The 25,468-nt window shown below is 52.4% G+C and overlaps 2 protein-coding genes across 7 annotated transcripts in view; both read left to right on the top strand.

Annotated features, from left to right (window-relative positions):
* Nucleotides 1–18,463, top strand: part of RNF43 (ring finger protein 43) — a 65,095-nt gene extending 46,632 nt beyond the window's left edge. Inside the window, exons 2-9 of one of the 5 annotated variants that reach the window (XM_081585221.1) lie at nucleotides 1,146–1,268; nucleotides 7,573–7,647; nucleotides 7,766–7,897; nucleotides 8,499–8,603; nucleotides 10,597–10,758; nucleotides 11,550–11,652; nucleotides 12,470–13,822; nucleotides 17,057–18,463. In XM_081585221.1, the coding sequence (XP_081441347.1) occupies nucleotides 1,146–1,268; nucleotides 7,573–7,647; nucleotides 7,766–7,897; nucleotides 8,499–8,603; nucleotides 10,597–10,758; nucleotides 11,550–11,652; nucleotides 12,470–13,822; nucleotides 17,057–17,100 (2,097 nt within the window). In that variant the 3' untranslated portion in view covers nucleotides 17,101–18,463. Of the gene's footprint in view, nucleotides 1–1,145; nucleotides 1,269–4,859; nucleotides 7,353–7,572; nucleotides 7,648–7,765; nucleotides 7,898–8,498; nucleotides 8,604–10,596; nucleotides 10,759–11,549; nucleotides 11,653–12,469; nucleotides 13,823–17,056 lie in introns of those variants that run through there. The other 4 variants (XM_081585222.1, XM_081585224.1, XM_081585225.1 and 1 more) reach the window with 4 other exon arrangements.
* Nucleotides 18,464–19,576: 1,113 nt separating this feature from the next.
* Nucleotides 19,577–25,451, top strand: SUPT4H1 (SPT4 homolog, DSIF elongation factor subunit). Of its 2 annotated transcripts, none has more exons than XM_081585226.1 (6): nucleotides 19,577–19,692; nucleotides 19,949–20,086; nucleotides 20,488–20,594; nucleotides 23,631–23,686; nucleotides 23,955–24,008; nucleotides 24,440–25,451. In XM_081585226.1, the coding sequence occupies exons 2-6, from the start codon at nucleotides 19,997–19,999 to the stop codon at nucleotides 24,505–24,507; spliced, it is 375 nt and encodes a 124-aa protein (XP_081441352.1). In that variant the 5' UTR covers nucleotides 19,577–19,692; nucleotides 19,949–19,996; the 3' UTR covers nucleotides 24,508–25,451. The 2 variants fall into 2 exon arrangements, with proteins under 2 accessions (XP_081441352.1, XP_081441354.1); XM_081585228.1 differs by having other exon boundaries at nucleotides 19,949–20,065.
* Nucleotides 25,452–25,468: the final 17 nt, after the last annotated feature.

Raw genomic sequence — 25,468 nt, forward strand, 5'->3', positions numbered from 1 at the left:
GAGGGACTTCCCTGGCAGTCCAGGGGAGTTTGGTTAAGACTCCATGCTTCCAATGCAGAGGTAGCAGGTTCAATCACTGGTTGAGGAACTAAGATCCAACGTGCATGCCATGTGTGCTTGCTCAATCCCTTCAGTCGTGTCTGACTCTGTGAGACCCCATGGACTATAGCCCACAGGCTCCTCAGTCCATGGGATTCTCCAAGCAAGAATACTGGAGTGGGTTGCCCTGCCCTCCTCCAGGGAATCTTCCCGACCCAGGGATTGAACCTGCATCTCCTGTGTCTCCTGCATTGCAGGTGGCTTAGCCACTGGAAAAGCCCTACATGCCGTGAGGTGTGGCCAAAAAAAAAAAAAAAAAAAATCACCCTGAAGAAGAGAGTGTGTAGACGGGCAGTTTCATCCCTTTGGCGTGGGGACCTATAGTCTCTGTTAGGCCTATTGGCCTGCTTCCCCTGAGTCATTGCTCTGCACCAGCCAGGCTGGAGGCCCCAGGTCTTGGCTGGACCTGCCATACCCTCATAGCAGGTGGGCAGAGCAGGCTGCATCCTCCCATCCACCCTTCCAGGGCACAGGATGAGCTCCTAGGAATTGTGATAACTCTTAGCCAAACCTTATTCCCAAACAGTTCTTCTCCCTATCAGCAACCTGCTTACTCCCAGGGTAGGCACAGGCGGATGCTGGGACAGGAGGCACCAGCGACGCCCAGCACTGCCCTTGGAGAGCAAGGGGGGAAGGTGAGATTCCAAGTGCACTGAGAGAGGCTCTGCACCTGGGGTCTGGGAGCAGAATTAGGAGGTGGGAGAGGCTAGGACTAGGAGAGCCCTTTGCAGCTAACCAGTTTGGAAAAGCAGGGCTTGAGGGTTGCTGGAGTAGCTTTGCAACAGGCTCTTCACTTAGGTGCGCGTTTCGGACAGCCCTCGCTCCTGTCTGCCTCCACCTCCATGAATCCTTGGTCCTGGTGCCCCTGAAATGACAGCTGGGGGCTCCTAGCTTGCTATGAGACCATCTGATAGGAAACCCCCTCTATTGTGGCACCAGGAGGCCTGCCAGGCCCCTGTGAGAACAGTGAGGAAGTGCCAGGCTCTCCCAGCTGCGCCTGCTGCTCCCTAGAGCCTCCTAACCTGTCTCTCTCTTTCTCCCTGCAGTCTCACCCCCTCTACCTGTGCAATGCCAGTGATGATGACAATCTGGAGCCTGGGTTCATCAGCATCGTCAAGCTGGAGAGTCCCCAGCGGGCCCCCCGCCCCTGCCTGTCGCTGGCCAGCAAGGTAGAGTCACCCTTGACTCCCACACACTCGGAACTACACCCAGCTCTGGGCTGTGAGAGGTCCTGTGCTCACTGTCTACTTGTTTCTCGAGAGTGATGTACTCAGTTGAGGTTTTTGTAGCCCATGACTGGTCTGAGAAACAGGGCAATGCAGGCCCCCATCCTTTCCCACCAGCCGTGTGCCAGCAGAACCTCCTGGCTGTCTCCTAGGGCTCGGACCCCCTCCTTCCTCCTCCCCATCATGTGGACGTGCCGACACCCCGCCCCCTGCCCAGCATCAGCGCAAAGAAGGGGTCAGCCGGAGGGCTTTTCCATCTTTCAGATATATTCACTGAGCACCATGCAGAAAGAGCAGAAACAGAAGCCAGTGCCCCTTAAAATACTGTTCCTCTGAGATTGCCGAGTGGTGGGCCACACTTCCACAGGGCGCCCCTGGCTGGAGCTGGCAGCCGCTGCCACCTGTTCACTGTCACAGGCTCTCTGACTGGCACGCTGCCCACCGGCCTGCCACCTCACAGACCCACAGACATCTGCATTCATGACCCCTGCTTTCACATCAGTTACTGTTTTCTTTGGGCTGATATGAGGGTGGGACCCAGGATAGATACTTCTTGCATATTAATTCTCCTTTACGTTCCACAGCGATCAGGAAAACTAGATATTGTTATTCTCTGTTTGACGAAGAAGACAAGTGAGGGTCAGAAAACTTGAGTGACTTGCCAGAGCGACGACGCAGTGAGCAAGGGGCGGAGCTGAGATTTGAACCGAGCCTCGTCCAGTTCTCAGCCCCGAGCTTTTAACCCCTGTGCCCTATTGCCTCCTGTTCTGGATGGGAAAACGGAACCTCTGTGGCAGGATTCTCATGCTGACACAAGCCAGAGCGTAGATAGTGGGAGGCTCGGTCAGGCAGACTTCAGGGTGGGGGTCCTGCTCCCAGGGTGGGGGTGAAAGAGGAGGGTGACAGCCCCACCCTGTGTGCCTGCTCCTTGTGCTTAGGCCCAGGCCCTCCTAGGGGGGTTCGTGGTCCTCCTGAGGGCTGTTTCCTGGGCCGGGAGTCTCAAGGGAAGAGCCTGGGTTCTTCACTGATTCCCCAGGAGACAGGGTCATGGGCAGAGTATGGTGCCCACGGATGGGTGAGGATATTCTGTCGGCCTGGTTATGCTGATGCTGGAGGGGCTCCCAGGGAGGGGGAGATGGGGGCCAGGACCCACCAGAAGAGCTGGAGAGTGCAGTGTTTCTGAAGGAAGGTGAGGGGCCTTGCTGTCAGCAGTGTTTTGTTAGGCTGAAGCTGCCCTGCTTCTGGCTATTTCATTTCCATCGCTTGACAAAGTGTGGGCAAATGCACTCACTGTTCATTTGGTAAATGACTGCCTGCTGTTAGGTAGGTGAGTGTGAGCAGAGAGAGCGGGGGAGATGGATGGATGGGGAGGATGGGGAGGATGGGTTCTGAGAAGCCCTGCTGTCCCTCTGAAGCAGAGAGTGACTTCACATGCATGTGGACACTCAGCAACCCGTCAGGATGTGCCCACATAGGACAGGAGGCTTCTTGTCGCCCCTAGAGGACCAGGTTTCTGTAGGAGACGTGAGCCATGTGCAGAGACGCTGAGTCACGAGGAACATCGATTAGTGCTCTCTGAGGCACTTAATGAACCTGGCTGGACCTTTGTTTCCACTCCCATAAAATGGGACTTTGATTTCCTACCCCAGTGACCAAGGTAAGGTTGAAAATAGTGTCTGTCAAGTGCCAAGTAGTGCCTGAGCTAAATCAAATGCAAAACCAACAGCTCAGGAGAAGTGCCTTGACTTCCCAATAATTTTAGACATCCCACAGGCTCAACTAAGCTCTTCAGTGTGTTTTTCTTTTTTTCGCATTTGGTTGGAATTCTATCAGTTCCATGTGTTAATACAAGTTTTCTCATAGGAAAATGAATTGTGCCTAAGAAATGCAGTTAGCTTGGTTAAACATATTTAAAAATAGGGTCATGGGAGGAATAGGGGAAAGGTGGCTCTTTGGTGAGGAAATTTGAAAACCACTGACCTCCGTCAGCTCTGTTGGCATATCCATTAGTGTTGGGGTGCTGTCACCATCCCCAGAACTGGGGCTCCAGAGCCAGGCAGCCCCACGTCTGGAGCCCAGCATCTGCACTGCCCTCAGTGAAAAGCTCTTGGAGCCTCCGTTTCCCCATCTGTAAAAGGCTTCCATCTCATATAGTAGTTAGGAGGGGTGGAAGACACACTGCACATGGAAGCTCTTGCCCTGTGCCTAGCACACAGCGATCACTCAACAAATGACTGCAGCGGTCACTATGGCCCTTGTCATTGGTATCTTTATCCTGTGCTTTCACAGGTAACACGGTTGATCTTTCTCTCTCACTGTTCTCTCTCCATCTCTGAAACCCTCACTATAGTTCTTCTGGACTCTTTCATTCTTGTCAGCACCACCACCTTCCTTCTCTTACCCAGTCACCCAGACTGGTTTCTTTTTTATTATTACTATTATTTAATATTTTTTTGGCCATGCCTCACGGCATGTGAGATCTTAGTTCCCCAGCCAGGGATCAATTCGGAGCCCCCTGCACTGGAAGTGTGGGGTCTTAACTACTGGTCCACCAGGGAAGTCCCAGTCTCTTTTCCTCTATTAGCAGCTCCACAGCCACCCTTGTGATTCCCCAGGCCCTTACCACCCTGTGCGTGGACTGGAACCGTGGCCTTTTGCCTGGTGGAAGGAGCTGGCTCTGGAGGCAAAAAGATGGATATAAGCCCTGCTTCTCTTACCATAGAGACCACCCCCTGGTAACCAGGTACTCAGAAGGCTGAAGTCCTGGGTGGGAATTCTGCTTCCTCTGCTTATCAGCTGTGTGACCCTGGACAAGTTGTTCAGTCTCTCTGAGCCTCAGTTTCCTCAATTCAGAAGTGGGGTTGATGATTGTCTTACAGAGTTATTGTGAGGAACAAATGAAATCACGCACACAAAGCACATGATAATAGCTAATATGATAATAACTAACACTTACGGAACACTTACTCTGTGCCAGGCACTTATAAGGCTTTACATGGATTAAATTATATAGCCCTCAAAACAACCCTATGAAGTAGGCTCAATTATTACCCCGAGTTTATAGAAAGGAAAACTGTGGTGCAGAGCAGTTAAATGACTTGCCCAGAGTTTCACAGCTAATAACTGATAGCAGATTCAGTCTGGGCAGAGTGGGTCTCAATAAAGGTGTTATCCCTTCTCCTTCCTCCTACCCTCACTTTCAAGCCTAGATGAAGCCCACCTCTTCTACTGAATCTGTCCTGATTGACTCAGCCCAGCTAGGCCGCTGAGAGCAGAAGCCCTTACCTCCAAGCATGCTGCCAGGGTCTCTGGCCATGCATTACACACCAGGCTTCATGGAAGGGCCTTGTCAGGGGCTGGGATGGGGGCGGGGAAGCCAAGGGTTCTTCTTACCCCCAGTCCCACCCTCAACCTCAACTCACCTTTATCTCTTTTGTGTTGAAGATTTGTCAGTGTGGGCATGTGTGTGTGTGGGGGGGGGGGAGATGGAGGAAAGGGCTTTCTGCAGTGAAAAAAGGTTTGGAAATGACTGGTCTCTTTCATTTATTTGTACTCTAGAATGTTGTTATCAGCATTATAATTTTACATATATGCCTTGTCTCTGCAGCTAGATTATGAGTTGTTCTGGAGGGCTTGGCCTTCCCCGGCTTGGTGTCCTGGGCACAGTGGGTGCTCAGTCAGTCGGTGATGAGGGGGAGATCCACAGTGAGGTGCCTGGAGAGGAAGATATGAGGCACAGGGCAGTGCAGAGTGTAGACGTGCACAGGGCAGTGCAGAGTGTAGACGCGCCCGAGTCCTGGGACGCACTGGCCTCCCTGCTCCAGGCAGTGGGCAGCCTGCTTGCTGCTCTTAGAAGGCCAGCTGCCTCTGCAACTCCCAGAGAGGCCTCTGGGATGTCTTTCTAAAGCTTATCTTTCTGTCTTGAGGGCCTGCCTATCCTCCCTCTTCCAGGTTCTCGTCTCTGAAGAAGTGCTTCTCTTCCTCCCTCTCTCTTGCTCGGGTGCAGGTAGACTGGAGGGCAGCATGGGAAGTCCCCTGAGGGGGCAGCCATCTGGCCCTAAATCTTGCTTTTTGATTCCTAGAACTCTGGACCTGAGCACCGACTGCCTGAAAGTCCTGTTTGTTTCCCCTGTTGGCCAACCCTCTCTCTTTGATCACTTTTACAACTTTGTAATTATGGGCTGTATTCGGCTGGGGTGTTTGAATGTCAGGGTAATTACTTTCCACTGTTCCTACCCCAACCCTTCAAAGAGAGAGGGGTGGAGAAGTCAGAACATCTCCAGAGAAAATCTGTGCCCTTCCCTCCTGCTCTTCCAGGCTGGGCTGGGTTCAAGGTCTCACCCTGGGGATGAGAAGCAGAAGCCCTTGGTAGCACTGAGGATCCAGGAGTCTCAGTTCTGTGATTACTGGGGTGACCCCCACCCCCACCCCTTGGCCAGTTTATAGACTAGGAGATTAGCATAAGTCCTCCTCCTATTCCCCTGGGGTAGCTCCCATGCTCTGGTTTGGAGGCCTCTGAAGATTGGACAACTTTTTTTTTTTAATTTTGTTGGCCACCTTCACAGCATGTGGGATCTTAGTCCCCTGACCAGGGATGGAATCCAGGCCCCTTGCATTAAAATAGCAGTCTTAACCACTGGACCACAAGGGAAGTCCCTGGACCACCTTCCCCCCCCCCCCCCGGGGTCACCTAGATGGCCTAGGGGGTCTCCTAGGGGAGACTTCCAGCGCATAAACAGGCTAGAGGAGGATGAAAGCTGTGAGCTCTCCACCACTTCAGCAGTTCGTACAGGGACAGCCTGGCGAGCCTGGGCCTGGGCGCTGGTGGAGGTCCCGGCCCAGCTCCGCAGGGAAGGAGGAAGGGAAGGGGGAAGTTGCCCTCCCGACCGAAAATGCCCCGCTAGAGTGTCTCCACCAGCCTCCCGGGGCACCCCTGCCTGTTCGGAGGGGCCCCTGCGGCTGCCCGGGGAGTGGGGAGCAGGGAGCCAGGAGCAGCAGCCGCTCCCCCGGCCAGCCCGGCGGGAGACCTGCCCGGAGACCTGCCCTGACAGGCTCTCCCGGGATGGGAAGCCGAGATCAAAGCGCTGGGGGTGTGAGCGAAGTGAGTAAGCCCGGCGCGGGCTCCTCTTCCTGCCTCCACCGCGTGCGGAGCAGTTAACTCCTTCAGCGCCTGCAGGAAGGCCGCGGGCTCCGAGGCCCCAGCCCCAGGCCCTCAGCAGCCCCAGCCCCCCAAGGCCCCGGCCCCAGGCCGGCGGGCGGTGCCCCCGCGCCAGGCGGGGGGCCTGGAGGACGTCTGCGCCCGAGGGAGGCCGCAGAGCGCTCGGTCTGCCGGTCCTCTGCCCGCGCGCCCCCACCGCACCCTCAGCTCTCAGTGCCCGTGTCTTCCCGCACCCCCAGAGCCCCTCGACTCCCGCTTCTGGTTCTCTCTCTCTGGCTCTGCCGTCTGCTCCGCCCGCTTGGCTCGACTCTGGCAGCTTGGCGAGCGCGCATGTGGCGTCCTTGTTGGAACAGCCCCTTGGGTCCCTCCCCAGCCGAGGCTCTGTCGCCCCCCTCAGGGAGGGGTGAAGGGGAGAAAGCACCGGCCAGGGGACTGCAGTAAGGCCCTGAACTGGAGCCGGAGGAGGAGTTGGCCAACTGGACGGCGGCGGGGAGACAGATGGGCTGAGCCCGGGGATGTCCTAGACGCCCCCGGGGAGGGCAGTGCCCCGGGCTCCTGTATCGGCCCGTGGAGGCGAGGAGGTGCCCTGCACCCTCCTCCTGTGGGGCACGGCTGGACCCTGGAAAGCCCAGCTCTGTTCTGAAGGAGCTCTCCACCTTTCTGAACAGGCGACCCCCCCAACAGGTCATCCCCCAACGCCCCGGATTGGGGGACTGCGGTCACTCCCTGCTCTCGGTTCTCACCCTTCTTAGCCAAGGCAGACTAGAGATACCTCCATGGCAGGGCCATCTTACTTGTTCCCAGGCCTGGAGCCTAGTCCACCCCCTGGCGCCTACTGAACCCTGTTAAGGGTTTGCTCCATTACAAAAGTAAGGACCGAATATGGTCCTTGAAGGCAGTGGCCCTGAGTGAGCTCAGAGCGGGGCAGGGGGACCCTAACCCTACTGACCCCTTGCATGTGTTAGAGGTGTGAGTATGCAGAGGTGTGGGGTGCGCCTTAGGCAGGGGTGGATGTGTGAGGGGGGTGAGGCCAGGGTATGGACGGGCTGTGTCTGACCCCCGCCGGACCTCTGCTGTGTGTCTCTGCAGGCCCAGATGGCAGGGGAGCGGGGAGCCAGCGCCGTCCTCTTTGACATCACGGAGGATCGAGCTGCTGCTGAGCAGGTACCCTGGATGAGGGGTGCTTGAGGAGGGGGCTGGAGGGAGGAAGAGAAACGTGCTGCAGGAGCAGAAGTCAGGACAAAAAACACAGCCGCCTTTGTGGGCACTTCCTCTCCTGCAGCTGCAGCAACCCTTGGGGCTGACGTGGCCCGTAGTGTTGATCTGGGGTCACGATGCCGAGAAGCTGATGGAGTTTGTGTACAAGAACCGAAAGGCCCACGTGAGGATTGAGCTGAAGGAGCCCCCGACCTGGGTAAGCGGCCCAAGTCTTCAGCCCCGCCCAGCACCTGCAATCACCCCCACCTTTCCCTGTGCGACTCTCACCAAAAGCCCTCAGACTCCTGGAGCTCAAGAGACCTTAGAAGCCCTCCAGGCCAACTCTAGCCCCCAGCTGTGTTCCTCTGGGCAAGTTTCTCCCCCACTCTGGGCCGCATCTGGAGGATGAACAGATTGGGCCAGCTAAGTTCTGAAGTGGTTTTTCAACATCTTGGTTTCATGGAACACAGTAGCAGAGGCAGGATGAAACCCTGGGCCCTGGGCCCCCTGACGCCTGGCTGGTATTTCTCCATCCACTTCTCCATCCACTGCAAAGCTCCTACCTTGCAGAGGGGTCACTGTCCCCTTTTCCCCAAGCACACAGACCTTGAGATGGTACCTCTCACAACTGGTGTCTGGAGGACCCTCCCCAGTGAGTGTCTGTGGGCAGAAGGGGACCACCTAACCCCACCTGCAGCCTCACCCCCTCCTGGAGACTCAAGGGGCCCCCTGTTCTCCGTGTGTCTCCTGTGTCTCTCCCGAGTTGGCCCTGCTCCTTCCACAGGTGTGACCCTTTCTCTCTCTGCTCGCTCCCCCAGCCAGATTACGATGTATGGATCCTCCTGACGGTGGTGGGCACCATCTTTGTGGTCATCCTGGCCTCGGTGCTGCGTATCCGGTGCCGCCCCCGCCACAGCAGGCCGGTGAGCAGGGTGGGCTTCCTGGTGGAGGTGGGCGAGCACATGTGTGGGGGAAGGTGGGGAGCAGGAAGGGGAAAGTAAGGAAAGAAGGTGCCCTTATGCCCATGAAACAGTTTACACCAACCCCCCCTTCTGTCCCCTCCCCCCTTCCCCACTTGCAAATGACTTCATTAATTTCCAGCAGCCTCTCTGCACAGGTGTCCTCATTTGTTCATTCATTCAACAAAACATTCAACAAATAGAGAGCTCCTGTTATGTGCTAGGCACGTTCCAAGTGTTGGGGCTCCTGCAGTGAGCAAAAAGACACAAGCTCTCTCCCCTCGGGGAGCTTGCATTCTAGTGGAAATAGACAACAAAATAAGTAAAATATAGAATACCTTAGATGGTGCTATGTCCAGGGAGAAAAATAAAAAAGGGGAAGGAATACAAAGGGAACAGTGTTAATTTTTAAAAGCAAGGCCAAGGAAGGCCTCATTGAGAGAGTGACATTACAGGAAAGACCCTCAGTGGGTGAGGGGGTGATGCGTGCAGATGCCTGGAGGGAAAGTGATTGAGGTGAGAAAACAGGAAACTGCAAGCCCTTGAGGCAGAAGTGTGCCTGGTATGTCTGAGGATCAGCAAGAAGGCATGCGGTGGAATCCAGTGAGTAAGAGGGCAGAGCAGGAGGTGAGAACAGAGTTCATGGGGGCCTAGTGGTATTGGACTGTCTAGGCTGTTGTCAGGAATTTTTTTTTCCACTCTGGATGAAATGGGAATCATGGGATGGTTTTGAGCAGAACTAGAGCCATGATCTGACTGAACTTATAACACGATCACTCATGCCACTGTGGTGAGACCAGATAGATTACAGGGCGGCAAGGCTGGAGACAGAGCAACCAGCACAGAGGCTATTACCAGATTCCAGGTGACAGTAATCGTAGCTTGGCTCAGGGAGGAGTCAAAGTGGTGAGAATTAGATTCTCCCTATACTTTGAAGGCAAAGCCAACAGGTTTTTTTCTTTCTTTATTTGAAATAAGAGAATTAGTAGTACTACTTTAGTAAACTAAAAGGGAAAATGCAAAACCTATAACCTATTCAAGAATTGGAGACTCTTACTGTAGTTAATGAATCTGTTTGATAAAAAGATTAACTCAGTGTATTTGGTGCCAGTATTAGGAAGACTCCATCCACCCTAATGGATCATAACATTGTACAACACAGCCTTCCCTTCTATAGATTTACATAAAATGGGTCCACCATACCCACAGTTACTCCCCTGGTGTTCAAAAACACAAGATCCCAAGTGCCCATCAGATGGTAGCATTCCAATCAATCCAGATCCCCGTTAGCATTCCTTAACAAGTGATCAAAACCATCACAGCCTTACCACCAGCTATTACCCATGCCCAAAGCATCCTTACTCCATGGTATGAATAGATCTTCCTCCATAGAGATTTTCTTCCACTCTAACAGTAAAGTTCTAAATGGGCAAAATATTATTAGGAGAAAAGTTTAACTCCTGGAACCATCACTTCTATAGAACCTCAGGGCCAACAGGTCTTCTAATGGATTGATCATGGAGGGTGAGAGAATAGTTAAGAATGACACCGATATTTTTGGCCTGAGCGGTTAAAAGAACAAATTTGCCGTTTACTGAGGGGAGGAGGACTGGGGAAGGACAAGTGTGTGGTTGAGGGGATTCACAGGATTAGGAGTGTGGGCCTTGTGAAGTTGGGCATGCCTATTAGGTATTCAAGATGCGATGTCAAGGCAGGGCAGTTGGGAGAAAAGTTCCTCTCCTGGGTCATCAAGGGAAGGAAAGTTAATAGTATGCATGGGGGAATGGGATGGAATGCCATCCCAATGGGCCGTGGGAGAGCTCCGAGGGTACAAACTCCCCGAGTGGTCCAGTGGTCGTGTGATCTAACTGCGTGGCTGGGACCTGAGCACAGGCCAGGGTCCAGGGGTGAGGGGAGAGGAGCCCTGGCCCCATTCTGGCCCCGCCGTTCTCCCCAGGACCCCCTTCAGCAGCGAACAGCCTGGGCCATCAGCCAGCTGGCCACCAGGAGGTACCGGGCTGGCTGCCGGGGCACCCAGAACGAGTGGTCAGACTCCGGGAGCAGCTGCAGCTCCGCCCCGGTGTGCGCCATCTGCCTGGAGGAGTTCTCCGAGGGCCAGGTGAGGCCAGGCTGTGGTTCGCCCCCATGCCCAGGCTGGAGAGGGAGGCGGGTGAAGCTGGTGTGGGTGTCCGGTTTGCATCTTTGTCCTGTGTATCCTGCATGGACCACCCTGAGGTTTGGTAATTTTCCTGGTTTTCCAGGGAAAGAGAACTTCTGTTTGTTGAGTGTGTACCACATGCCAAGCTCTGCAGTGGGTGCTCTAGAGGCATCATCCATCACCCTCGTGACAGTGAGGGGTGGGGGTGGATTAGTTTTTTAGCCTCATTTTACAGCACAAAATTGCTCAGAAACTTGCCCAAGGTCATATGCAGTGGCAAAAATCTAGATTCTCTTGATACCAAAGCCCATACTTTTTCTGTTGTGCTAGGAGGTCTTTGAAAGCAGGTGTTGGCAATAAAGGAGAGGCCAAGAACTTCTCTGGTGGTCCAGTGGTTAAGAAACCGCCTGCCAATGCAGGGGACATGGGTTCAATCCCTAGTCTGGGAAGATTCCACATGCCACGGGTTCAACTAAGCCCAGACTCCACAGCTTCTAAAGCTTGTGTGCCCTAAGGGCCCGTGCTCTGCAACAGGAGAAGCCACTGCAAGAAGCCCGTGCACCGCAACAAGGGAGCAGCCCCTGCTCACCACAGCTAGAGAAAGCCTGGAAGCAGCAACAAAGACCTCGTGCAGCCGAAAATAAACAAACAAATTTTAAAAGGGGGAGGGCCGAGGGAGTCAGGGATGCCCTGCTTTCTAGCCCCTGCTGTATCTGCTGTCAACTTTGGCTCTGACCCTTTGTTTTCTCCAGGAGCTCCGGGTCATTTCCTGCCTCCATGAGTTCCATCGTACCTGTGTGGACCCCTGGCTGCATCAGCATCGCACTTGCCCCCTCTGCATGTTCAACATCGTAGGTAGGAGGTGGGCCAAGGGCTCCCCTGCATGCAGGCAGATGGGTAGAGAAGCGGCTGCCCTCTGGGCAAATGTTTTGCCTTGAAATGGAGCAGAAGGCAGGACTCCAAGCTGTGCCCTTGGGACTTCCGTCGTGGTCCAGTAGTTAAAAATCTACCTTGTAATTGTAATGCAGGGGATGTGGGTTTGATCCCTGGTCAGGGAACTAAGATCCCACATGCTTCAGGGCAACTAAGAAACATAAACCCAAGCACTGCAATGAAGACCCAGTGCAGCCAAAACAACAGCAGTTAATACAATTTTAAAAACTAGAAGTTGTGCTCTGGTTGAGGGTACCTCCCCTGAGCCAAGCAGACAGCTTTACTGTTTATTTTCATGACAGCTTTGTTGATTCTAAATCAGGCCAATGGGTATATTTATTACTCCACTTTTTTGACAATAAAGTATCTTATTCTAACAAAGCAGGATATTATGACCATCTTCTAAAAGATGAAAGGGAAGTATCTGGAGGAAAGAGAGCCTTTTTCTAATTCACCCAAAGGTGCAGTGTGGGCTCGCGGTGGCCCTGGGTGAAAGTCGCCAAAGGACAGTTGATGGGGGGAGCCATGCTCAGCAGAACCCCCCAGGGGACAGCTGATGGAAAGGGGCAAGGGTGTCCCTGGGGCGCAGGCAGGTTAGGAGTATCCTGGGTGCTCCAGACTCTGATGGAGCTTGTGGGCGACTGCAGGCTGAAGACGTGCAATAGAGCCACCCTTTCCTGAATGCACCCTCTTTTGGCTGATGGAGTCAAACACCTATGCTCTTGGTTCTTTCTTCCAGAGGGAGATTCGCTTTCACAGCCCCTGGGACCCTCTCGATCGTACCAGGAACCAGGCCGGAGGCTCCACCTCATTCGCCAGCACCCCGGCCACGCCCACTACCACTTGCCCGCGGCCTACCTGTTGGGCCCTTCCCGGAGCGGGGTGGCTCGGCCCACCCGGCCCGGCCCTTTCCTCCCTTCCCAGGAGCAAGGCGTGGGCCCTCGGTACCACCGCCAACCCAGAACCGCACACCCCCGGGCTCCAGGCGAGCCCCAGCGCCTGGCAGTGGCCCCGCGCCCCTACGCGCCGGGCTGGGGGCTGAGCCACCTCCGCTGCACCTCCCAGCACGCTGCCACCTGCCCCGCGCCCCCACGCCGGGCCAGGCCCCACGACAGCAGCGGGTCCGGAGAGAGCTACCGCACGGAACGCAGCGGCTACCTGGCGGACGGGCCAGCCAGCGATTCCAGTTCGGGGCCCTGTCACGGCTCCTCTAGCGACTCGGTGGTCAACTGCACGGACGTCAGCCTGCAGGGCATCCACGGCAGCAGCTCCACCTTCCGCAGCTCCCTGAGCAGTGACTTTGACCCCCTGGTCTACTGCAGCCCCGACGGGGAGCCCCCGGGGAAGGCGGCTCAGCCTAGCATGGCCTCCCGGCCCCGTTCTCTGGACTCAGTGGTGCCCACGGGGGAAACGCAGGTTTCCAGCCACGTCCACTACCACCGCCACCGGCACCACCACTACAGAAGGCGTTTCCAGTGGCACAGCAGGAAGGCTGACCCCGAAACTGGAGTCCCCCCATCCAGGCCTGCCGTTCCTCGGACACAGCTCCAGCCAGAGCCGCCTTCGCCCGATCTGCACGCAGCCAGGTGCAGCCCAGCAGCCCTTTCAGGGCAGCCCCCTGCCCCGCAGCGGCCCCGGGCCCTCACCGAGCCAGCCCCTGGGCCACCTGACGCCTCTAGCCCCAGCCCCGCGGCCAGCAACCTCTTCCACTTGCAGAAATCCAGCCTCTCTGTCCGACACCCACAGAGGAGACGACGAGGGGGACCCCCGGAGCCCACCCCAGCCTCTCGATCCCAGGTCTTGACTACTCAACCAACTTGCCAGATTTTCCCCCATTACGGCCCAAGCCTGGCACACCTTTGGTCCCCAGAGGCCCACCCACTGATCTTCAGACCTCCAGGCCTGGAGAGGAGGCTGCTACCAGAAGCCCCAGTCCCTACATACAGTTCACAGCCAGTGTGGTTGTGTCTGACTCCACGCCAGCCCCTCGGACCGCACCCATCTGGGGAGGGGCCTTCCGCATGGAGTTCTGGCACCCCGGAGGGCAGGCCATGCCCTTATCCACACTGCCAGGTGCTACCAGCCCAGCCTGGTGAGTTCTCAGGGGAAGTGGGTCTGGTGGGGAGAGGAGACTAGAGCTGGATATGGCAGAACAGGTGGAGTCATCCAAGGGGCTGATGGAAGCTGAGAAGGGTCCCAGGCGGATGACATTTCAAATACTGGACAACTGGCATAGCGTGGGCTGCTGGCTTGAATGGTCTGGCTCTGCCCAGTGTTAATCCTTCAGTTGCGAGATTGTAGGGAGGTCTAGGTGAGGTCCAAGTGTGGGTGAGACACCAGAAAGCACTTGGGGTGGTTTGCAGCAGCAACTCAAACACAAGTGTTTCTTTTTGTTTGTTTGTTTGTTTTAATAATTTATCTATTTTGGCTGCACTGGGACTCCGTTGCTGCACGTGGGCCTCCTCGACTTGCCGCAAGAAGGGGCTGCTCTTCGTTGCCGTGCGCGGACCTCTCTCGTTGTGGCGCACGGGCTCCGGAGTTGTGGCGCACGGGCTTAGCTGCCCTGTGGCATGTGGGATCTTCTCAGACCAGAGATCGAACCCGTGTTCTAAACCACTAGTCCACCAGGGAAGTCCAAACACAAGTGTTTCAATATTTTAAAAATTGGTACAGCTCTACCAGTGCATACGTATCAGTATTAGTTGTAAATACAAAGAAAGCCAAGAAGAGTATGGACAAACAGTTACTGAAAAACATAATTCCAGGCCATATGAGATCTTATAGGAGACATAATTAGAGATAACCATATTTCTGGGCTTCCCGGGTGGCTCAGATGGTAAAGAATCTGCCCGCATTGTGGGAGACCTGGGTACGATCCCTGGGTTGGGAAGATCCCCTGTAGAAGGGAAGGGCAACCCACTCCAGTACTCTGGCCTGGAGAATTCCACAGACAGAAGAGCCTGGTGGGCTACAGTCCATGGGGTTGCAAAGAGTCAGGCACAACTGAGTGACTAACACACACACACACACACACACATATTTCTGGGCTATATGAGAAGAGTTATGTGAATGATGGGGGAAAAATGTGGAGAGAGATCACAGTTGGTTCCCAGCAGCTCTGTGATTTTTTCCTTTCCCCTGGGTTAAAGGAACTAAAGGAACTAGGGCTTCCCTTTTATATACCTTTGTTGACAAGACCAACATTATTCTCCTGGGGACTCCATGCAGCCCTGTTACTGTATTGCAGCCAATGGTGAGAATGTAGATCCTCAACTTTAACTTGGTGTTTATTTGCTCAAATCCTCTCCTTCCTCTTCCCGGTCCCTCAACTCCAGTTCTTCTCCATCTTTTCCTGTTGTGTGGATGACAGTGTTCTTTGCCATTGCTACGAGGACACCTCCGCCCCTAAAGGGGCCCTGAAAGTCCTGAACTGTAAGACTTCAGCTCAGTTCAGTTCAGTCGCTCAGTTGTGTCCGACTCTTTGTGACCCTATGAATTGCAGCACGCCAGGCCTCTCTGTCCATCACCAACTCCCGGAGTCTACCCAAACCCATGTCCATCGAGTCAGTGATGCCATCCAACCATCTCATCCTCTGTCGTCCCGTTCTTCTCCCACCCCCAATCCTACCCAGCATTAGGGTCTTTTCCAATGAGTCAACCCTTCGCATGAGGTGCCCAAAGTATTGGAGTTTCAGCTTCAACATCAGACCTTCCAATGAACACCCAGGATTGATCTCTTTTAGGATGGATTGATTGGATCTCCTTGCAGTCCAAGGAAGGGACTCTCAAGAGTCTTCTCCAACACCACAGTTCAAAAGCATCAATTCTTCGGCACTCAGCTTTCTTCACCGTCCAACTCTCACATCTATACATGACCACTGGAAAAACCATAGCCTTGACTAGACGGACTTTTGTTGGCAAAGTAATGTCTCTGCTTTTAAATATGCTATCTAGGTTGGCCATAACCTTCCTTCCAAGGAGTAAGCGTCTTTTAATTTCATGGCTGCAATCACCATCAGCAGTGAGCAGGGTCTAGGAATTCCACAGGCAGGACCTGGGAGCTGCTGTCATCCATTCATTCATTTCTTCCTCCCATTTTTCTTTCTGCATTATACACATGCTATGTGCTAGGTCCCAGACTCTCAGGACATGGAATTTGTCAACCAGGAGACCCAGGTCTGTGGAGAGATGGGCATGCAAACTGTTATAATAGAGAAAAGAATTGTTCCCATAGGGCCATGTGATGTAGACTTTGACCATGTGTTTGATGGATCCTGTCACGCGTATACTTTTGCTGCTGCCACTGCCAGACCCACCACCTCCTCTCTCTCCCAAACTCATAACTAGTTTCAGTGCCTCTTTCCCCTGCCCTTCAAATCCAATCCACCCCAGGGTCCGTTAACCATATCTCTGCCAGCTTTTATATTCTCTCCCAGTAGTGCTGGCCCCTGCCCATGTCTTAGATGCAGCCTTAAGATTGAGGTGGGAACTTCCTGGTTCCTTCCTTCGCTCTCACGGGGCCCTGGAGACCGGGCACGGAGCATCAGTGTCCTGTCCTGTTGAGCCATGCAGTACAGTGACCCTGCTCACCTCCCCTCCCTTCTGCAGCCAGCATCCTCCTCCTCAAATAAACTGTCCAGAAATCTTCAAGTGTTCTGTTTTGTTCAAGGAAAAGAAAAATCCAACCTGGTTTGACCTTCAAGGCTCTAGTACCAGCTAGCCCCCATCTGCCTTCCCAACCTTATTTTCCATTCTTTGCCTTCCCTTCCCCTGCTGCAAGCTTTAGCCAAACTAGGTGAACACTTCCTGCAGCCCAGAATATTCTGCTGCCTTCCTGTTCCCATAGATGGAATTCTTCCCTATTCCTGCAGGACCAGCTTGTGTATCTCCACTTTCAGGAAGCCCTTCCTGATGCTCCACTTAAGACATGGTCTCTCTCCTCGATTCATCTCTTATGAGCCCAGTCTGGCCCCAGTGGCATAATTTCAGCTTACTAAATGCACACCTCTCCTACAAGGTTGCTAGGGCCCTGCTTAGTCTTTTTGTCTTCTATTTGGCACAAGGTTGCAGGCCAGATCCACTAGTGCTTAATAAATATTTATTGGGTGAATGAATGGTTAAGTGTTGGTAACACACTGGTTGCTATATATGTATCTTACTCTGGATTTGTTTTTCTCTCCCCTGTGTCTCAATGGGAGTCCCTCTCAGCTTTCAATCTAATCACCCCCTCTGGACCCATTCCCTGCTCTTGCCTCTTACAGGTAGAACAAGCAAGAGGCTGGCCTGACCCTCAGTGACCTGTCTCCTCCCCTCTCTCTAAACACAGGCACAGAAGAGGAGCTTGAGGAGCTGTGTGAACAGGCCGTGTGAGATGTTCAGTCCTGGCTCCAACCAAGAGTGCTCGCCAGATGACTCAGGGCCCTACCTGGCACAGAGTCCTGCTCCTCAGAAAAGAAAGGACTTCAGAAAACAGCCCCCCCCCTTTTTTTGCCATATTCCTGGAACCACTGGCAGAGGGTGGTGATGGTGGGTGGCAGGTGTCCTCTCCTGCTCCCAGCTCCAGACCTTGTCTGCAGAACCATCCGTGTCCAGCCAGGCAACCAGCTACCACTGGTGTGGGTGGGCTCCCTTGCAGGCTGCGCTTTTTTGAGAGCAGGAAGCTAGGCATGGATAGGCAGGTGTTATAAAGGTGGTGCTCCTTCCCCAGCCTGAGCACTTCTCCTTCATCCCAGGCCTCATTTTCATACCAGCAAATGGGTTCAGCTGAATGAATGAACCCTTCTCACCTCCTTCCTGAAGACAGTCTTGCACACCAGCTTTGGCTTCCCCTCAGTAAGGCTGCCGCATCAACGGCAACCCTGGTTCTTGTCGTTTTCCTTCTTTGCAAAAAGATGACGGACTTTGCAGCTTTTTGCAGCTTCACCAGGCAGGGCCTGCCCCGGTGCACAAGGAGTTTTCCCTCCTTGTCCGTACTTGTCAGATCCTCTATATTCAGTCAGAGGAGAAGCCAGGGTGTGCAGTCTCTGAGGTGCTGCAGCACCTTGAAGAACCTGGGTTGAAGCCTCTGATCTTCAGGCTCCCTTGTCATTCCAGCAGCCCCAGTCCCTAGGGGAGAGTGGTGGGGGCAGTGGGAAGGGACTCACTCTTCCTTGGAGATCAGTTAGCTGAAAATCCCAAAGGAAGTGGAAAAAGAGGATTTCCGCTGGCCTTTATTTAGGAAGAGGGAGGAAGGGATGAAGGTAGAAAAGGTGGAATTACAGCTGAACAAGGAATTTTTCTCTGGGCACTTCCTCTCAGAGCAGGGATAGGGAACAGGGGAGAACAAAGGAGAAGCAGTCTGGGGCTCTTGGGATTAGATGGCCCAGAGGCCCAGCTTCCCAGTATAAGCCACGCAGGTCAGACACACACAGTACGGAGTGGGGTCAGAGAAGGAAGTCTGGCCTGGGGCAGCTGGTCGCAAGTGGGCAAGAGCTGAGGGGCCCCCTCGGGCGCCGTTCGCCCTCGGGCAGCTGGACCATCGCTGGCCCCTCAGGCATTGTCCCATTTGGAATGTGAATGCAGGAACAGTGGGCACAGCACCCCACCTGGGAATCCTCTTCCCTCAGAGTCAGTGGGGAACTAGCACCTAGGCACCCACGTGGGTATTTATATCTGAACAGGCAGAAAGACGCTTGAATCAGGCACTATGATGAGAAATGTATTTATTTGCTAATATATTTATCCATAAACTTGATCTGGTCTCATGGTTTTCTTCTGTCATGACTGTCACTCAGGGTAACAACTTCATGGGCAAAAATAAATTATTCCTGATATCAGAGGCTAGGCTCTGATTTATGCAAGGAAGGAGTAGCATGCTGGGCTCGGCAACAAGAACTGGATGGTGAGCCCCTAAAAGCATGGTTTAGTGAGATCAGGGAAAGCGAAAGTGTGACTGGATTCTCCTTGTGGTTCAGTGTGCCATTTGTACTATTACTATATGTTTACTTCACACTCTATAATGCTTCAGGAGCTTTGTGACCCTGCAAAACACTGTTGCCTCACTTTTCCACCCATGAGATGGGCCCACTTCACAGAGTTGGGAGTTGTTGGAGAGCTCCTCTGAGACAAACACGGTGAAGTGTGTTTCACAGTAGAGTATGCAGTGATAAAGAACATCCTAACCCCAGTCCCAGCGCCCATCTGAACACAACATGGGGCGGGCCCCAGGCACAGACCGGCCTTGAAGAAGCTCCGTTTCAATTCAGGAGGCCTGGTTGGGAAGATACAACAGCGGGGCCTGAAACCATCTATAACCCAGTTCCAGTCTAGATAAACACAGATGAACGTCCTCTGCCTACTCGTGGGACTACCGTGAAGCTCCAGGGAGCTGGTGCTACGTGGGTATGTAGAATTCCATAGGGCCTGCAGGGGCTTATCCTCTTCTCACAAAAAGCGTTTTCCCTTCCTGCTTCTTCAGGAAAGTTTTGGTAGAGGTGGGGGTTGTCTGGTGCCAGTTTTGAACCAGACAGCAAGGCATTTGTAAATCTTCCTATAGGGTGCAAAATAAAAAGGACACGATCTCCTACAGACCATCTAAAATAGAGGTACTGGATCTAAACGCTAAAAGCTGCACAAAGCGTAAATTATCAGTTGGAACGACATAAAAAGTTTTTAGAAATAACTAAATACGCATTTTTTTTCGGAAGTCGGCTCACAAACCAGCATTCCTGTAGACGCAAAGGGAAATCCAATCACACTCTAGGAAACCCAATCACTCGCTGGCAGGAAACCCGATCACTCGAAGGTAGGAAACCCAATCACGCTCTCGCTGGTAGGAAGGAGGGGGGCGGTCCCTGGGCTTCTCGTCTCCGCTGAGATAATCCAGAAGGTGACAGTAGACTCTTTGGCCCTCCACTCTTAAGACAGGAAGACAAAAGACACCTCAGCCGTCATCCAGGACGCTCCAGGGGACCAGCGGACCAGGTCAGACCTTCCGGCCAGCGGCGTGCTCCCGCGCAGGCGCTAACGGTGCCGCCCCGCCCTGCGGCCCCGCCCACACGCTGGACGGCGGCGCAGCCTCGCCCCCGCGCCGGCCCAGGTGTCTCTCGGCCGGCCCCGCCTCCTGGTGGGAGAAACCATATCAAAGGCGGGGGGCGGGGCGGGGCCGCCGCGCCGGAAGGGGAAGTCTGAGGCAGAGGATGTGCAGGCATTCTGGGTAATTTTTACTATTTATCCGCAGGGAGAAGGGATTGTAGCTTATTCCTTCGCTGCTCTTCTTTGCGAGAGGATGGCTCTGGAGACGGTGCCGAAGGATCTGCGGCATCTGCGGGCGTGTCTGCTGTGTTCGCTGGTCAAGGTGTCTGTCGGCGACCTGGTTGTACGGGCTGATGGGAGACCAAGCTGGGGGGAAAGAGGGCGGAATAGATCTGGGGGAACAGTGAAAAAGAAAGTCGGATCCAGGACCCGGGGAGCGGGGGTGGTGGCAGAGTGTGGGAAGCAGCAGGGGGCCATCGTTTACTTCAGCAGGGACACTGCTAGGTTGTGCAGCCGTGGGCAGGGGGCTCTCACATGCTTTTGCAACTTTAGCTTTCAGCAGAGACATAACTCTCACAAGAAAAGGGGTGTGAGAGTGGAACTTAGGAAAGGGGCTGTAGGAATGGTGGGTGGGGGACATGATGAGATAGCCAACATAGGGAGCTTTGTGCTTCACCTGGTAGAAGTATGGAAAAGTGTTTTTTCTTTTGGCTCACCTTTCTCCTTTTTTTTCCCTCTCCCAAGACTATAGACCAGTTTGAATATGATGGCTGTGACAATTGTGATGCATACCTTCAGATGAAGGGTAACCGGGAGATGGTATATGACTGCACCAGCTCTTCTTTTGATGGGTAAAGCCCTTTGGATTGCTACCTTTATTCTTTATATTACCCCACCCCACCAAGTAAATTTGGACAGACTGTTGAGACTCTAATATGAGTTGGTCTCAGTTATTTTGAGACACACTAGTGCTGTGCTGTCCAGTACATTTTGAACATACTGGGTTAAAGAAACTATATTACTGAAGTTAATTTACTTTTTGTCATTACTCCTTTAACATGGCTATAGAAAATTTAAAAATGAATTGTGTGGCTTTCATTATATTTCCACGGGACAGTTCTTCACTAGACTATTAGGGAATTTCTGGTAGGGATTGTATTTGTCTCGTGCACCATCACCTAGCATAGGGCCTTAATACATGTTTATTAAATGCAGGAGGATCTTTGTTGAAGATGAAGGGTAAATTTTGGCTCCAAAGCTGATACTTTTAGATATGTCTAAGAGGACCTATGAGAAAAGTTTTCACTTAATGAGATTGTCCAGTGAGGGCAGGGGAATGAGAGAAACCTAAGTTGGATGGGTCTCAGTTTTCTTTCCCAAAGGGAGGAGCCAGGAGGCAGTATTCTTTCGGGGTTAAGGAGGTACTGTTAAGTTTCTTTTGGTCTCTAGGCCAATGAAGGGTTTATACATGAACTGGGCCCAAACCGGTGCTTGCTAAAACTACTTCAAGGTGGGGCCAGTTCATTCTTCTTTGTTTTCCTTTAAGGGAGAGTAAAGGATTGGGCAGAAAAGATGTTTCATGGAACCTTTACGATAACGCGTCTGCCTGCAATGCGGGAGACCTGGGTTCGATCCCTTTGTTGAGAAGACCCCCTGGAGAAGGAAATGGCAACCCACTCCAGTACTCTTGCCTGAAAAATTCCATGGATGGAGGAGCCTGGTAGGCTACAGTCCATGGGATCGCAAAGAGTCGGACACGACTGAGCAACTTCAACTTCACAAATACATGTACACGCTCAGATACTCCAGTTCTTTTGTTCGTTTGTTAGCACATCTTATTTCTCCTCCTCCCAGCCCCTGGCAACCACCATTTAACTTTCCTGTGAATTTGATTACTCTGGGCACTTCATATAAGTGGAATTATACAATATTTGTCCTTTTGTGATTTGCTTATTTCAAGTAGCATAATGTCTTCAAAGTTTATCCACGTTGTAGCATGTGTCAGAATTTCCTTTTTAAGTGTAATAATATCCCTTTTTATGTATATACCAAATTTTAATTATCTGTGCATCTATTGATGGACACTTAGATTGCTTCTACCTTTTGGTTGTTAGGAATAATGCTGCCATGAATATGGGTTTACAGATACCTGTTTGAGTCCCTGCTTTCACTTCTTTGGGGATATATATCCAGAAGTAGAATTGCTGTATTCTGTGTTCAACATTTTGAGAAGCTGCCATACTATTTTCTGTAGCAGCACCATGTTACATTCCCACCAGCAGAGTCCAAGGGTTCCAGTTTCTCCACATCCTTGCCAGCACTTGTTACCTTGTTTTTTGTTTTGTTTTTGGTAATAGGTATCCTATTGGGTGTGATGTGGTTATCTTATTGTGGTTTTGATTTGCATTTCCTTAATGATTAGTGAGGTTGAGCATCTTTTCATATCTTTATTGGCCATTTGTGAATCTTCTTTGGTAAAACGTCTCTTCAAGTTTTTTGCCCATTTTTGAATCAGGGTTTTGGTCTTTTGTTGTTGAGTTGTAGGAGTTATTTATGTATTCTGGTGCATATTAGGATTTGAAGAGTGAGTATATCCAAGGCTAAAGAAGATTAGAGGAGGGCTTGATGAAGTCAGCCAGAGGTGGAGGAGATAGCATATGAATCAGGCTCTTAATAAAGGAAAGAAGTATAGGATTTGTGAAGAGGCTGAAATGAGAAAAAGGAAGAAAAAGCATTCTAAACAAGGGGATTGACTTGAGCAAAGGAATGGGGTGGGTAAAGCAGGGTATGTTTGGAGAATGGCAGGGATTCTGATTAGGTTAAATCATCAGATTGGATTAACAGGCACTGTGAGGCTGGAAGGATAGATTTTTGAAGGACAGAGGAAAATACACATTTGGTCATGACAACAGCCTGCGTACATGCTTACCCCAGATTAGTCTGCCAGGCCAGAGTGGCCTTACTCTACTTGCCACCTCTAGAGGTGAGGTCAGTTCCACTCGAAGCATATGACTGTGAATATAGGATTTGGATGAGGAGGGAGGCTTCCTAAGTAAGAATCCACCATTGTTAGCAGGAGAAGGAAGAGGAGGCAGTCAACAACTATCAGTGCTCAGTGCAGGTCTGTCACAGGAGGCAGTCAGTAGATATCTGATTGAATGGGGGGGATGACAGAAATGACCTCTGTAGCTTCTGAAAGCACCTGAAGCTTACCTGTCATGCTCAGGAGCAGGCTTCTGGCCCTTTCTGTGGCCTGTGCTCTGGGTTTACAGCTACCCTGGGAGGAATGATTAGGATAGTAAGGAGAGCTAATGTTTATTTAGCATCTACTTTGTGCTAGGGGTATTGCATGTATTAGCTCACCCTTTTAATTTTATCTTATATTCTGAGGGAGGTCTTCATATGTGAGTCAGGCTGGACAGCTCATTAGAGACAGAGCTTGATTAAATCTAACTTGTTTCTACTAGGAGGACCCACTGTTTAGATTCAACCTTCCCTTTGCCCTAGGCCCCAGCCTTCAGTGGTCGTGCTGGTCGTAATCAGCCATCTACCTCGAAAGCTGTGCCACTCCCCGGGGCATCAGTCTTTTCGGGGGGCGGGTGATGACTGACTTGTGACCGAGGGGCCAGGGACGTAAGCACAAGGACTGTCAGTGCTAGCTCTGAGTCAGTCCCTTCCCAGCACTAGAACTCTGTGCAGTTTTCCTTGCTTCCTAGTAGAATCTCAGTTCTTGGCTTTTCCCGAGGTTTCCTTTCCCAGGACTGTTATGCTAGCTGGGAACAGAGTAGAGGTGGGAGTGGGCGGGGGCGGGGTAGGCAGTGCCCTCAGTCTCACTTTCTCCAGTGGAGGCGGCTCAGGCTGACTCTCTGTTTTGTTTCCTTTCGTAGAATCATCGCAATGATGAGTCCAGAGGACAGCTGGGTCTCCAAGTGGCAGCGAGTCAGTAAGTGTTTCCCTTTGTCTTTATCCTGGCCTGGATGTATTGTCAGGGCCGGGTGGGGAGGAGTCTTCAATCAACGGGTGAGTGAGAAAGATGGGGTTGGAGGAAAGCCACAAAAAGTGTCCTGTGCCCTGTCGCTTAAAACTTGTAGCCAAAAGAAGCGATTGCTGTTCTCTTAAGAGTTGCAGCATTTCTTTCATTTTCAGCTTAAGATTGTGTTTGGGCTTTTGTCATAACTCACTCTTAACCAGTCTCTTTTCTTCTCTTTCAGGTAACTTTAAGCCAGGCGTGTATGCAGTGTCCGTCACTGGTCGCCTGCCCCAAGGTAATAATAATTATAGTAACAGCCTGTGTTCATTTACTGTGCCAGGCTCTATGGAAGTTTCTCATGTGAATTGGTGCCAGACTCTGTGAGGGAACCAAAGCTTCAGAGAGGTTAAATAACTTGTCCAAGGTCACCCCGTTAGTGAGGAGCCAGAATTTCCACCCAGGCCTCCTGGCTCCAAAACCCTTGCTTTTGACAGCTACGGTGTGTCTCTCATTGTCTTCCCGTTCTTACTAAGTCATTGACAAGCACTTGCCTGGGTCCTCAAGGGGATGACAGGCCAACCACGCAGTTCTCGATGATGAGCAGTCCAGAAATTCCAGTTTGCCTAGAGCATACCTCCCCTTCCCCTCACCACATGGGAGCCAGGGTACCCTTCTTGTCTTCTGGAGTCTTCTCCCCTCACAGTGCTCTTTCTCTTCCCGCTGCAGGAATCGTACGGGAGCTGAAGAGTCGAGGCGTGGCCTACAAGTCCAGAGACACGGCCATAAAGACCTAGGAATGCACACGGCTGCCAGCATCTCGGCTCCTCATCTCTGCCGCTGCTTGTTTTCTGTCGTGGAGCTAAATGGGCAGAACTTCAAACACATCCCGCCCTCTGATACTAAGACTCAGCCGACTGTCGACAGATCAGCCCAATGTGTCCTTGGGCCATTTTTACCCTCTTTGGACTACCATGGGGGTGGGTAGAGACTGAATTCAGTGGGGAGTAGGATGCTAGTTTTCCTACCTAGAGCCCAGGGCTGTGCCTTTGCTCATAGGCAGGACTCTGGGTCAGATGCCAATAAACATGAACCCCTAGAAATGTTCTTAAGCCCACACAGAAGCCTTCCCTCCCTCTTTCCTTTAGCTGGGCACAGTAAGAACGCACTGCCCAGTAGGCGTCTTTCCAGAGCAGCAGAGCCCTGCTGCTCTTCGTGATCCATCTCTGAGCCTTCAGGGTTGTAGCCTTTCGAATGTGCTTCCTTGGGTCTCAGAAGGTCTGTTGTCCTGAGTCTAGGCAACCATATCAGCCTGAGAGTCCTGGTGTATGTGGTTGCCGCCTTCTGCCCTCTAGACCTGGCACAGCAGGTATCCCTTAAAATCCTGAGGGCAAGTAATACTTGTGCGAGTATTATTTGCCCTTGACCATGTTTAATACCTTTTTTCCCTTCTTTGTTCAGTTCTTTCTATACTCTAGGCCCACCAGTGGCACCCTTGACCTCCCCCTGCCCAACTTCCCTACGTTCCCCTAACTGGAGACCCTCAGGTTACTGTTGGGTCCTGCTCTGCTTAGTTCGGGCCTCCCCAGGAGGTGGGCCTCTCCTTTTCTCTCTGGCCTAGTAGGGGTTCTTGAGTCATGTCATGCTACTGGCCAAGGTGAATTATTTGTTTTAGAATTAAATATTTATCATAAATTCTCATCTATTTAAATTTCTGTAATAAATCCTGTTAGTGTCCCCATTTTTGTTGTTATTGTT

This window comes from Giraffa tippelskirchi, chromosome 3 (assembly GCF_054371585.1).
Source record: "Giraffa tippelskirchi isolate mGirTip1 chromosome 3, T2T-mGirTip1v1.2.pri, whole genome shotgun sequence".
Lineage (NCBI taxonomy): Eukaryota > Metazoa > Chordata > Mammalia > Artiodactyla > Giraffidae > Giraffa > Giraffa tippelskirchi.

What these genes read in the sequence shown, in the direction of transcription:
- SUPT4H1 (XM_081585226.1), top strand. Translation starts at nt 19,997, where the DNA reads ATGGCTCTGGAGACGGTGCCGAAGGATCTGCGGCATCTGCGGGCGTGT. An exon ending in TGTCTGTCGGCGACCTGGTT is followed by an intron (nt 20,087 to 20,487) that starts GTACGGGCTGAT and finishes CCCTCTCCCAAG; the next exon opens with ACTATAGACCAGTTTGAATA. An exon ending in CTCCAAGTGGCAGCGAGTCA is followed by an intron (nt 23,687 to 23,954) that starts GTAAGTGTTTCC and finishes CTTCTCTTTCAG; the next exon opens with GTAACTTTAAGCCAGGCGTG.